This window comes from Accipiter gentilis, chromosome 18 (assembly GCF_929443795.1).
Source record: "Accipiter gentilis chromosome 18, bAccGen1.1, whole genome shotgun sequence".
NCBI classification, from domain to species: Eukaryota; Metazoa; Chordata; class Aves; order Accipitriformes; family Accipitridae; genus Astur; species Astur gentilis.
Genome location: NC_064897.1, coordinates 18,439,323 through 18,451,963, shown reverse-complemented (window position 1 = coordinate 18,451,963; position 12,641 = coordinate 18,439,323). Strand labels below are relative to the sequence as shown.

Here is a 12,641-nt window from a genome sequence, read left to right as displayed (position 1 = left end):
TTTTACCTTGCCCTTACACATTTGGGGCTAGCCAACTGCACACACACAATCAGTTGCTGAAGCTCAGCAGAGTTATGACAATTCATTAAACTGCAAGAATAAGATCACATGTTTGAGACACAGTAATGATAGTTAACACCAGTTCTCCCTTCTTTGGTGGGAAGAAATCTGAATTCTCAGTTTATAACACATTTTATCACTTACATCTTGATGACAGCGCTGTTTGCCAGCAGGTGGTGGGCACAGACTTAAAAGTTAAGTTATGGCCCCGTTTTGTCTTTGACTTACCCATGTAGCCAGGACTTCAGCGTCAGTCTTCAAGTCATACCTGCTATAAATGACCCTGAGGCGCAATCCTGAATATAGGGTCTATTGTTAGAGACAGCACTTTTCACTTGATGCTTAAATAAAACCTTTCTTCTTTGTAGGTGGGAATCACACGCAGTTATCAAAGAAAGAAAGGACTGAATGAAAATGTTCCCCTCAACTAAACTCGGACAAGCTCCCCATGTTTGCCACTGCTGTGCAGACACCTGGAATTATCCAGAACAGTGCAACCTTTTAACGCCTCGTAAAAACTCCATGAGGTATTCAGGGTATGAGAAAAACTTTTCCCACCCACTTAAAAAAAACCCAACTTGTCTTTATTAATACCACAAATTACACGAACTACAAGCTATTGCGAGCACATTTTTAATAAGAGGAATCAGAGACTCAAGTTGGACAATAGTTGTTAAGTATCCTGGATTAGCGATCAAATTGAGAACCAGAGGCTATGTCTACACAGACAGTTTAACCCAATTGTGAACTCTCCATGTACCCCCATACCAAATGCTCTAGCTCTCTTAAAACTCAAATACCAAAAAGGTCGAGAGCTCTGTCTTGCTGGAAGTACGGGGCCAGGATTCAGTGCAGTTTGGCATCCTTGTGGATGTGAGTAGACAAGACTCCAGTCCTGAGCAAGACTAAATCCAAATCATGCTGTGTTCATGTTTGGCCAACAGCCAAGCTTTTATAAATGAATTATTTCACCAAGCCACCTGTTCCTTTTGCCTGACCCAAATTCCTGTCTTTATACTTGCTAATCCTTTTCCGTCTTCCTATCTGAGCTTTACAACTACTAGGAGCTGGTTCTCCTCTAAGTATCCAAAACAGGAGTTAAAACCGCAACTGTTAACAACTCCCAGCTTCCCTCAGTGGATGTAGCCATTAGTCAGTGATGACAAACAGCACTTCACAGTTCATTCTCAGTACCCAAACATTTAAATCCACCCAGAGTGACTACGGGAACCAAGGAAAGGCTGTTTGGTGCAGATAAACTTCCCAGAGTGCATACTGAAGGCATGGCATTGCCCCTGCTAACCCCGTGTCACCTGTGAACTCTGAGAGATCACAAAATTAAAAATAAACAAACACAGACAAAAAAGAACAGGAAGGAAAGATGAAGTTTGTATAATTTAGTTGAAATGTCCCCAGAAGTGACTGACTGAACTGAAAGATGACTACCTCTGATCATCGAGGACATCTTTTATGCTTCTTGGTTAAGCATATTACTGCTAGCACTGGAAAACTACTTGCTGTGTAGATGGATTTAACACAGCTGTACAGCACAGAGGCAAATTAGGTGTGATGCGGGGGAGCGAGAGCGATGGAAAAGGTATGGCACGACCGTGTGGGTAATGGGTCCCACTCCCAGCGCTGATCACAAGGACCGAGTGCATTATCTAACCTCACCGGGCATCAATTTCCCGTCTGGGGTTCAATAAATAAACAACCTCAGAAACTATACAATAATTTTTTAAAAAAGTATTTATTTTTGCAAAACCTTGTGAAAAGGTATCTTCTCTATGTGCACACATGCAGCCAACCCAATTTTAAAGCTATGTTAAAAGTGATCTTTCCAAGGATGATTTTAATGGTGAGGCTGCTACAAAGCAGAGCTGACAAATCCTCTGCTGCTTCATTTTCAGCCCATGTTAAAACAACGTTTCTAGGTATCTCTAGGATTCCTCATGTGATTGCAATATCTGAGCATAGTATGGAAGGTCTCGTCTGCCACAAATGGCCATATTTCTTACATTCACACAATGACAAAAAGGGTCTTTAATATATAAAAAATCAGCTCCATGTCTTACAGAGCAGCACATCAACACTAATTAAGATGTAGGGCAAGGACTGAAAAAAAAGATTTTAAAAAGTACATAAACCATCATGGACAGGAGACAAATGCTATACAAGAATAAGAGGCAGAGAATGATGGGCTGCAGAGAGGGAGGAACCACAAGAGAGTTGGAGAAAACAGGAGTGGACCAATTTCAGTCTTAGTGAAAGTCTTTTGGTGTTAATAGTTTTCATAGGCCTGTCTCAAAACCACAGATTTAGGACAGTGGCCTTCTTTTTCTTGTAACTATTAAGTTAATTAAACTTTGGTAGTGAGAAATTCGGAAACACAAATATTATAATCCTGAAATTATTTTTAATGCTACTTTCCACAGAGAAGTAAAGTCCCCATTAAAACACTAATCTGCAATCTAGCTTTATTTCTACCTGCTTACTTCAGCTTTAGGCACCTGCCCTTGCTGAGATACATTTTTCACCCTCTGACTAGTCCTAACGACTTCCATCTGTAGCTGGTCTGCTTTCAGAGTACAGTATGAAAAATTGCTGGTTTCTCCTCATAATCATCTGCTGCTAGTGATGCAAGTGGGTAAAGGGACAAAGGGCACATTCATGCTTCTACATGACATATCAATTCCTCTAAATTAGGAAAATACCCTCTCTCCTCCTCCATAAAATAGGGTGGTGTTGAGTTCACAAGGCTATGAAAGTCACGCCACATTCAGCAGAAACGAATGCATGCTTTTCAGTCTCTGCCATTCGAAATTAAAATCATCCCAAAGAAAAAATGTACGGTACAGAATTGTATTGAATTAAACATTACCCCCTCAGGTATCAGACAAATATGGAAGGGAAATCCATAGCAAAGGCAACTGTGCAGCAAAGCCCTACAACGTAGCAAAGCCATGAGGGATGCAGGAACAAGCAGTGAATCAAATTTTATTCTCATTTTCCATACGCTGAACAAAACACCAATGCGAAAACATGAGAGAAAATGAGGTGCTGAAGAACGAACATATTTGAGCTCATGTGAAAAACTGAGAGGTTGTTCAGGAAGAAAGCTCTTTTTCTAGAAGCCCTCAATACAGCCAGAAAAATGTATGGTCTTGCATGTATTTTCCTCCAACTGCCAACTGCATAAGGTACATAAAAGTTGCCCAGGTGCAGATTTACTCTATCCATCTGACTTTGAGAATGCTCCTCCTTTTACCATGCTGAATGTTCACGAATTACTGTTTTATGCCAAATCTGACTTTCTCTGCCATTGTTTTGCCCCTAGTTGCACTTTCAACAAAGCCAGGTGTTGGATCTGACTGCTGTTGTGCACACACACTGTAGGCACATCCCTTAGAAAGAAAATCCACAATGCAATACCTAAGGGAAGCAAAAATGTTTCACCTAAAGGAAGGTGAAAAGATGGTAGCAAATTAGTTTGTTTAATCCATTACAAAAGGCCTAATTCCAACCAGATGTGGCCCTTTAGATTAAAATCTCTTCAGTGAGCCCTAATTTTGCATTCTCGAGCCTTAGGCAGGAAGTACTTCACAATAATAACGCCTGGCTCACCCACTAACACCTCAGTCATTTCAGATTTGGTACTAATCCAATATTTTCTAGAAAATCTACAAAAAATTAACTGTTCCATGACATAAAATCCAGTTGCAACTTCCAGTTACCTCTGAGGAATTCAACCCAGACGATTGATTCAACGAGAATCCCTCAGATTAGAGAGGGATTGCTTAGATTTCTTGGATGAAAGAGTGAAAGTAAATTTAAGTATTGGGAGAAAAGAAATTGAACTCTATTTAGATTATTTTGGGAGTATGTGAGCCCCCAGAGTTTAAAGCTGACTATCATTGTTTAAGGGATGGCTATTAAGACTAAAATCACATGTTTATCTGTACTGGCTCATAAGGATATAACACAATTACTGAGAGCAACCGGCAATACAGGTCCCTGGGAACAAAAAAAAAAAAAAAAGGAAAAAAAGGTTCATCTACATTTTTCTTTGCATGCTGCCAAAGCTCCAACAATAGCCCTAATTTCCCCTAAGATTATTTCACCTGTTTATGTTTTCTGTAGGCTAATGCACGGATTAATTTCCTCTTAGAGGAAGCAATCCTGCCATAATTTGATGAGCATCTCTTTTAACATCAGTACCTGTTTAAGCAGTTCATCCCATCCCCCTCTTTCCTCAGCACAGATTCCCAGCCTCACGCTCACTTTTTGGCAATACAGGGCTAAAACAGTTTACGGGAACGTACTGTGAACCAGCTCAGGTAACCAATCTGGGTCACAGACAGCATACACCCCCTCCTCGGTTATTTTTAACTGAGGTCAGTTTTCTACCCTGGTGTGACAGTATAAACAGTCGCACAACCGAGAGCCAGAACAGGGGCAGGAATGACAAAGGGAGATGCAGGGTTGTCTTGCTAGAGATGAGCACATCAAACTACACCCTTAGTAACCTCAGGTCAATGCAGGCTTAATGACAAGCAAGAGAAAATGAAATTCAAGCGTGAAGTGAGGCTCTAGCTCTGCTAATGGTCACTGCTTCCAGGCAGCACGCTGTTATGTGTTGGGTAACTCACAGCAAGCTGCTACTGGAATTTAACTAGGCACAGCGGGCACCCTCAGAGACCTGGCGTTGGTCGAGGTCCCTTGCCGTCTACCTCCTTTCTTCTCTAGTCCAACCTCCTGCTCACAGCAGGGTCAGCTCTGAACTCGGACCGGGTGCCTTAGGGCTGTATCCAGTTGGGGCTTGAAAACCCCCATGGAAGGAGACCGCACAACCTCTCTGGGCAACCCGTGGCACTGCTTGTCCTCACAGGGTAACCGTTCTATCTTAAATCCAGTCTGAACCTCTCTAGTTTCTATTTATGTCAGTTGTCTCTTGTTGTCCCACCATTCACCGTTGTGAAAAGCCTCGCCCTGCCTTCTCCGTAACCTCCTGGTAGGTATGGGCAAGCTGCTGCTGGGTCCCCCACAGCCTTCTCTTTCCCAGGCTGAACAAGCTCACTGCCTCAGCCTCTCCTCACAGGGCAAGTGCTTCAGCTCTTGACCATCCTGGTGGTCCTCTGCTGAACTCAGCCCCGTTTATCCATGTCTGTCTCGTATTAGGGGAGCCCAAAACTGGATGCTGTTTTCCAGATGGGGTCTAATAAGTGCCAATTTGAAAGTGATAATCACTTCTCTTGACCTACCGGCTACGTTTCTGCTAATAACAGTCCGGGATGCTGTTAGCATCTTCAACGTCAGGGCACACTGCTGGCCCGTGTTCAGCTTGCTGTCCTCCAGGATCCCCAAAGCCTTTGCCACAGACCTGATCCCCAGCCAGTCAGCCCCCAGCCTGTAATAACTGAATGAAAGCTTTGCAAGCTGCTGCTTGATTTTGCTCAGGCGTTCCTTCTAAGCATACCTCCCCGAAGGAACTGCTCTTCCATTAGCAGTGTATGCCTTAGAGACAGACGGAGGTGGGCTCTGGAGGAGCCAACACTGCAGAGAGCATCCGAGTACTGTCCCTCCAGGTCTGCAGCTCACTCACCCTTGCCCTTCCTCATCTTTGAGCTGGGTGCGAGGCAGCACAGCCTTTCGGAGTGACATGACGTGAATAGACACCAAGGACAGAGCGTCGAGATCAGGATGAGATGCTGGAAATGTTCAGCCTCATCCGGCCCCAGCCCACAGATGCTGTCACTGTAAGATGTACTGACATGGCAACAGTTCACGCTCCCAGGTTATATATTTGGGATACATTCATATTTGGGGAGAATTCAGAACATCTTACTGGGATTTGAGCCGCTTCACACTTTTCTAAGCGTCCTGTGATGCAGACAGGTGTGTAAAGCAATCCCCGGTTAATAGGGCTGTATTTGGGTTAAGGAGTCTCCCCCTCTTCTGCCCTTTTTGGATCCAGAGAAGTCCCACCAACTGCACACTTCAAAGATGGAAGAAGCAGAGGTGACTCCGGCAGCAGGCACGCAAGAGGCTTCGGTGAACAGTGGGGGAGCTGGACGGGCAGCGCTGTGTCAGAAGAGAGGGGAGATGGAGCTTGGGTCACCTGCATTAAAGTAGTACAGGGAAGAGCAGAACAGAAAAGAAGCTGCCAGACAGACCTTCAGCTCTATTCCTCAAAACCCCTTCTCAGTCACAGACCAAGAATTGTTTGTAGAAGTCCTGCTAGTAAACTAAGCATTTCGTAATAATTGATACAACATCTCTGTGACATAAAGAAAACAAGAATTTTTGACCTGCCAAAGATAGGGCTGCTCACCAATAGCCTGGTTTCCAATAATTTACCAAGGATAACTGGGTTTAAAGTAAAGCAAATACCAAACTGCATCTTCAACCTGGAAATCAGATAGTCAGCGCTATGCATAATTCAGCAGGAGAGTTTGTCTCCATAGAATGAAATACATAAAAGCCAAGAAGCCAAGTGAGATATTGCCTAAATCAGTCAGTCAGAGAGCGAGTCAAGGAGAGGGACTTGAGGATCTACTCAGCTGCTATGTTCATTATTTGATTCCCAAAGAGAAATCTCTGCTTAGGATTTCCCATGCCTAAATGTCTTGCAGAGTTGGACACCAAAGCTGCCTTCCATCCCCATTCTATCATGACGGGATGTGAGTGGTATTTCTCCCCTTTAAAAACACTGCAGGCCCCCAGTGCACAGTAACTAATCACTGAGTCACAGAATGGTTGAGGTTGGAAGGGACCTGCTGAGATCATCTCAGCCATCCGCCCTGCTCAAGCAGGGTCAGCTACAGCTGATAGCCTAGGCAAGAAGATCAGTATGAAGCCATTTTACACTTCATTAGAAGAATGAAAACTAACAACGATTATCCTTACAGAACATGTAAGACTCACAGATACTAAAAACACTGGAAAATGTTTTCCATAAAATATGCTGGTAATTAAACTCCCAATTCAGCAAGACAGTGAAAACAGGCTACCTTCAATCCCGTGACTAATAGCAACGAGTCTTATTCTCTGCATTCTTATGGACTGCAGATTAAAAGGCACATCTGCTAAAGTAACTTTCTGAACAGGGGCCCTAAAGCTGTAGTGTTTTTACCAAAGGCCCGAAATTCCACTAGTTTGAGATGTAATTGAGTGAGGCACAGAAACGTCATTTAGAGACTGAAAAAAACCCCACACCCTATGAAAATTAATAAAGCTTTAAAAATAATAATGCTTTGTTTAACACTACAATCTTGCCTAGCATGAGGACCACAAGTACTCCCTCTCCTAATGATGAAAGCTGTTAAAGTCAACACAACGGAGTATACTTTTTCACATTCCTACCATTCAGCTCATTTTTGAAAACATAAGGTTGGTAGCTGATAGGTGTCTCGACTCTTTCCTGGACAGCTTACATGTGTTAATAACTGCTCTAAGTTGGAAGAAGTCCTTATTAAGTCACTGATTAAAACTTCAAAGTTTTTGTAACGTAAATCAGTCTCATGGCCCAAAACATCAAAGTCTTAGGCTAAAGGAGAGACCTCTGAATACAGCACAAGAAACATCAGAGGTTACTAAAACAATTCATATTGCATGGTGGATAGCATATATCCTGTATAGAAGTATTAATATTTAATGTAATGTATTGCAATTTGCTTTTATTTCAACATCCTATAATGGCCTTACTTTCCCATCTCACCCTCCAACAATGGAAATTATTGTATAGCTGAGGCCCCGTATTACAATCTATACGGAAAAGGCCCCGCTGAAGTTCACTGGAGTTTTGAATTGCCAAGGAGAATGGAAGAAGACTTTAGATCTTAGACTGCTAAGCCATGACTGAGTAGTTAAAGATGGGCAGCTCTGTTTGCTGAGCAATAAATACAAGGAGCTCCTAACAAGAGAACACAAGAATTTAATAATGAAACAGTTAAAAAATGAAGAACTGCCTCAATAAAATTCAACCCCAGTAACTGAATTTGGTCAGAGAAGGTGCACAGAAGGAGAGGTAATAGTCCTAAGCATAATCCTGCCCACGCTCTTGCGCCTACTGTTCCTCGTGAATAGATAAACTGTTTGCTTCAGTGCAAACCTGAGGCCTGATTTCTGTACCCTAATACGACTTCAGAGAGGCTGGAGGTGTATTGAGGGAAGAGCAGAAGCACAGATCTCCCCTGACATACCGGGAGTCGTCTTGGCTCCCGTTAGTCAGTCATGGCACTTCGATGTCCACCCAGGCCGTTGTCCAGCACATCCTCTGCAGGGCCTGCTGGAGAAGTTACACAAAGACCCTCCTCCACACATTTGGGATGGAGCCTTAATTGAAAAGTTGTCTTCGGACTTCTTCTGCCACTTTGAGAGCTTCCCGACAGAACCCTACAGCCCCAAAATCTACACCCCCAAGTCTCCACAAGACAGTTTGCCCAAACCACCTGAATTCTGCCTCGCTAGCGTCATCAGAGGCACCATTCGCTTATGTCTCACAGTTACGAGTCTGATCTGCGCTCAGAGAACAGTCATAATGGAGGCGGTAACAGAGAAGCTAGAGAACAGATTACAGCAACAGGAAGGGATACGAGTAAATTCTCCTTTGCAGGGCTGCATGTGCAGCAAGAATCAGTGTGGTTTCTCCTATGAAGGTTAGAAGCAAGAAAAAAAATCTCTTGCAGTCTAGGTGGGGGATGGCAATGCCCTACCTGCAAGCTAAGGAGAGCTCTGGAATTGAGTCCCAGGCCTGGACTGGAAACTTGAGAGGCTCCACTCTTGCTTGGCATCAGGCGAGCTACAGGATTTCACTTCTTCCTCTCTCCGTGGATATCCTCGGTGTCCATGCTGTGGTTGGCACAGCATGAAGGCACGGCCCCACGGGAGACATTCTGGGCCGCAGAGCATGCAATCCCATTTACTTGGAGGGGAGGTAACCAGGAAGAGAACTTGTGCCCATCTTTGTTTTCAGTTAATTCTGTTGACCAACCCCTCTAGTTTAATAATTTCAACTCAATTCCTTGCACTATCCCTTCTATCTGTGACCATGCGCACCCATGTGCCGCCTGGTTTCTGATCAGTCTTCTTTTGTACCTTATTATGATGGGATAACAGCTAGCTGCAGCTCCGCTTATCTTTTTTTTTTTACCACCCCACCACCACCCCCCCTCCGAGAAATTGCATTGCACTTTTCCCCCTTAACTCTGTTCCTCTATTACTGCCAGGTCATTTCAAACAGCACTGCCTTCATGCCAGTGCAAGTTATGTATCTCTCTCTCTCAACCTGTGATTACTGTTTTCAAAGTCCTGAGCCTGCTGCATAGGCTCAAGGGGGGGGGGGGGGGGGGGGGGGGGGAGGAGGGGAGGGCCGGAAGGCAGAGATCAAGTTTAAGGAGATCAGTGGTTTTTCTGAAAAACAGCTTTATTCTTCTTATTGAAAATATAATTTTTTCAACTCTTCTGGACACTGAACCAAGTCTGTAGCATAACTCATTTACCTGCAAGTAAAATGAAACCTTTATTTTATTAAGAATACTTCTAAAAGTGCATCAGTTAGGTTATATATGAATCTATTCTTTAAAATACTAAGTTTATTAAGTGGCTTCCTTCAATATGGAATACATTCACAATTTCTAACCGAACAGAATTTCTGCACATTATTTACAGCAATATATTTTTCTGGAACGAAAAGATACCTTCTACATTTGGGAGAATATCTGTTTGACACTCGTCTTCTCTTTATAAAATATGTAATTACTTACATTCTAAGACGGTATTAAAAAACCCCTAAAATGTAGAGCTACGAGTGGTGCATATGTGTGGACACGCAGCCCTTCTGTGGCTCCCGTGTACGTGCCCTGTATGAATCCCAAGTCACTTAACGACGAACAGAGGAAGAGCGATGATTTTTCAGAGTCATGTTTAGCAAAGCTGAGAGGTAAGGTGTAGCACTCGCCCACCTTACACTTCGGCTGTTACCAAAACGCCTTTGCAAGACAAGCCAAACCCACGGCTCCGCTCAAATCTCTTATCCTTCCAGCATGACGCAGAAGTTTAATTTCCACTGGTGGGGGGGTGACCTCGAGGCTATCGCACGGCTACTTCGCCCCCCCCTTAACGGCAGCGACCCCCCCCTCCCTGGCAGAGCCCAGCAGGTCTATAAATAACTTCGGAAGGAACCGTCTCCCCCCCCCCCCCCCCACGCACTGCAGACGACTGTTTACACGGATCCCCAGCCCTTCCCTCCCCGGCTCGCCCGGCGCTCGCCCCACGGGCTCTCTCATTCCCCCCGCCCCAGCCGGCCCCGGCCGATGCAGGTAACGCCCGGCGGCCCCCCCCCCGGCGCTGCGAACGCCCCGTTCCCCGAAGTTGGGGCTCCCGGCGGCAGGGGCTGGAGCGCGGCCCCGGCTCCCGGGAAAACTGCCCCGGGCGGTGGTGGTGCTGGCTGGGGGGGGGGGGGGGGGGGGTTGCAGCCTTCTGTAATCCGTCCTTAAGCTCCCGCGGTGCCGGCCGATCCTCCGGCGCCGGGAAACCCCTCCTCCCCACGGCACGAATCCCCGCAGCCGCCCCGGGGCCCGGACATCTTGGCTCGCCCACCTGCAGGGGGGGCTCGGCCCGGGGCTCCGGGGAGGGACACGCGTGGGGCGCCCCCGCACCTCCCCGCCGCCGGCGGGGGCTGCGCGCCCCTGCGGGGCAGCGGGGCGAGACAAAAGCCCGGGCTCGCTCACCTCCTTCAGCTGCTCCAGCTCCTGCTTGAGGCCGTCATACTCCGCCTCCAGCTCGTCGTACTGCTGCTTGAGGGTGAGCTTCTCCTCCAGCACCACCAGCCCATACTCCGCCGCCTGGATCTTCTCGTGGGTCGTCTCGGAGAGCTCCCGGGTCAGCCGCTCGATCTCGCTCTTGTAATGGTCCGCGCCCTGCAGCACCTCCTCCGCAGCCATAGCCCCCGCCGGCACTGCCGCGCCGCCGCCGCCGCCGCCGAGGCAGCCAGGGGGCGGGCGCGGCCGAGGGGCGGCACCGGCTCCGGCTCCGGCTCCGGCTCCGGCCCCGCCGCCGGCCCGGGGCCGGGGATGGAGACGGGGGCCGGGGCCGCCTGCGGCAGCCGCCGCCGAACGCGGGGGCGGGCCGCCCCCTCCTCTCCTCTCCTCTCCTCTCCTCTCCGCCCCCGGCCGCCCGGGAGGCGGCGAGGCCGCGCTCGCCTCCCCCGGCCCTGCGGCGGCGCCGGCTGCCGGGCCGCCCGGCTGCCCGCGGAGGCGGCGAGGCCGCGCCGGAGGCCGGGGAGGCGAGCGGGGCGGCCGGGAGCGCGCCTCGGTGCGGCGGCGGCGGCGGCTGCCGCCGGGGAGATGCTGCTGCTGCTGCTGCTGCTGGTGGTGCTGCTGCTGCTGGCGCCCGCCTCTTCCCGGGGAGCCGCCGGCACCTCCGCCTCCCTTCCACGCGGTCCCTCCCCTGCGCTCTTTAAGACGACGGCGTCCTCGGTTCGCCGTTCCCCGCCGGGGAGGGAGGAGGGAAACCGGCCTTAAAGCGCGGCGGCGCAGGCGGAGGCGCCCGGAGCGGCCGACGCAGCCGGAGCCCCTCACCCCGGGGTGGCATCTTCTGCCATCGCCGCCGCGGGGCCGCTTCTGAACGTCCCCCCGCCCCCGCCCCCGGCAGCCGTGGTGCAATTTTAGCGCCTCTCGGGTTTTCTCGGCGTGTTGCGGCGAGGCTGGGATAAATAGAAAGGGAGGCGCGGCCCGGTAAGCTGCGGGAGCAGGAGGACAGCCTCAGGTAATCATCCCCTGCCGTTTCGGGCTACTGGGATGGAAGAGCTGCCCCGCTGCCTTCCCTGTCCGCCGGGAATGCGCGGGGGAACGAACGGGCAAGGGAACGGCGGCGGCATCGGGGGCGTCGAGCTGCGGCCACGCTTCCATGACCGTCAGTTAGCGCAGCATCGCCGCGCTACCGGTCAGCCAGCAGGGCAAAACTGACTCGCATCAGATGCGGTCACACCATTGTTCCTCTGTCAAACCGACCCGAGGACCTGAGGCGTAGATTATGTCAGGTTTACGCTGGCTTTATGCTGGCTGCGGAAAGACAGATGCTACTCGTCCAGCGTAAAATTGGAGTGCTGCAGACAGACAGTAACTGATCTCGTACAAAGCCTGCCAGTAGAAAGTTAACACACCGGATTAGGGGCGGTTTACATATTTGAACTGGAAAAGTGAGTTCATCCTGGATCACCGTCGTCGTGAAGTCCCATGGCGCAGCCTTTTTTGTGCGGTACTAGGAGTATTAAACCCAAATTTACTGTTTCTTCAAACTAGGGCCTGCGAACAGAGACCTGATCCTACTGATAGCGACCAAGTTTTGCTCTGAGTGCTAGCGGGATCAGCTTCTCACGCTTTACAAAGATCTTTGGTTTTCTTTCTAAAATACTAGCAGAATTATGTCTTTAGCAATTGAGTAAGAATTTCCAGGAAAAGGAAGGTAGTTTTTAAAAAAAAAGAAGTTATGTGCAGAAGGTGGATATCGCTGCCCACCAATGCAGCGCTGTATTGGAAATCAAAGACAGAGATTCCCTTTCTTGCTGACCTATTAATGCG

The 12,641-nt window shown here is 48.3% G+C and overlaps 1 protein-coding gene across 6 annotated transcripts in view; it reads right to left on the bottom strand.

The window, feature by feature from the left end:
- Window positions 1-11,253, bottom strand: part of BICD1 (BICD cargo adaptor 1) — a 176,608-nt gene extending 165,355 nt beyond the window's left edge. For all 6 annotated transcript variants that reach the window (XM_049822525.1, XM_049822531.1, XM_049822526.1 and 3 more), the window contains exon 1: window positions 10,791-11,253. In XM_049822525.1, the coding sequence (XP_049678482.1) occupies window positions 10,791-11,003 (213 nt within the window). In that variant the 5' untranslated portion in view covers window positions 11,004-11,253. The remainder of the gene's footprint in view (window positions 1-10,790) is intronic.
- Between the last annotated feature and the right edge of the window lie 1,388 nt (window positions 11,254-12,641).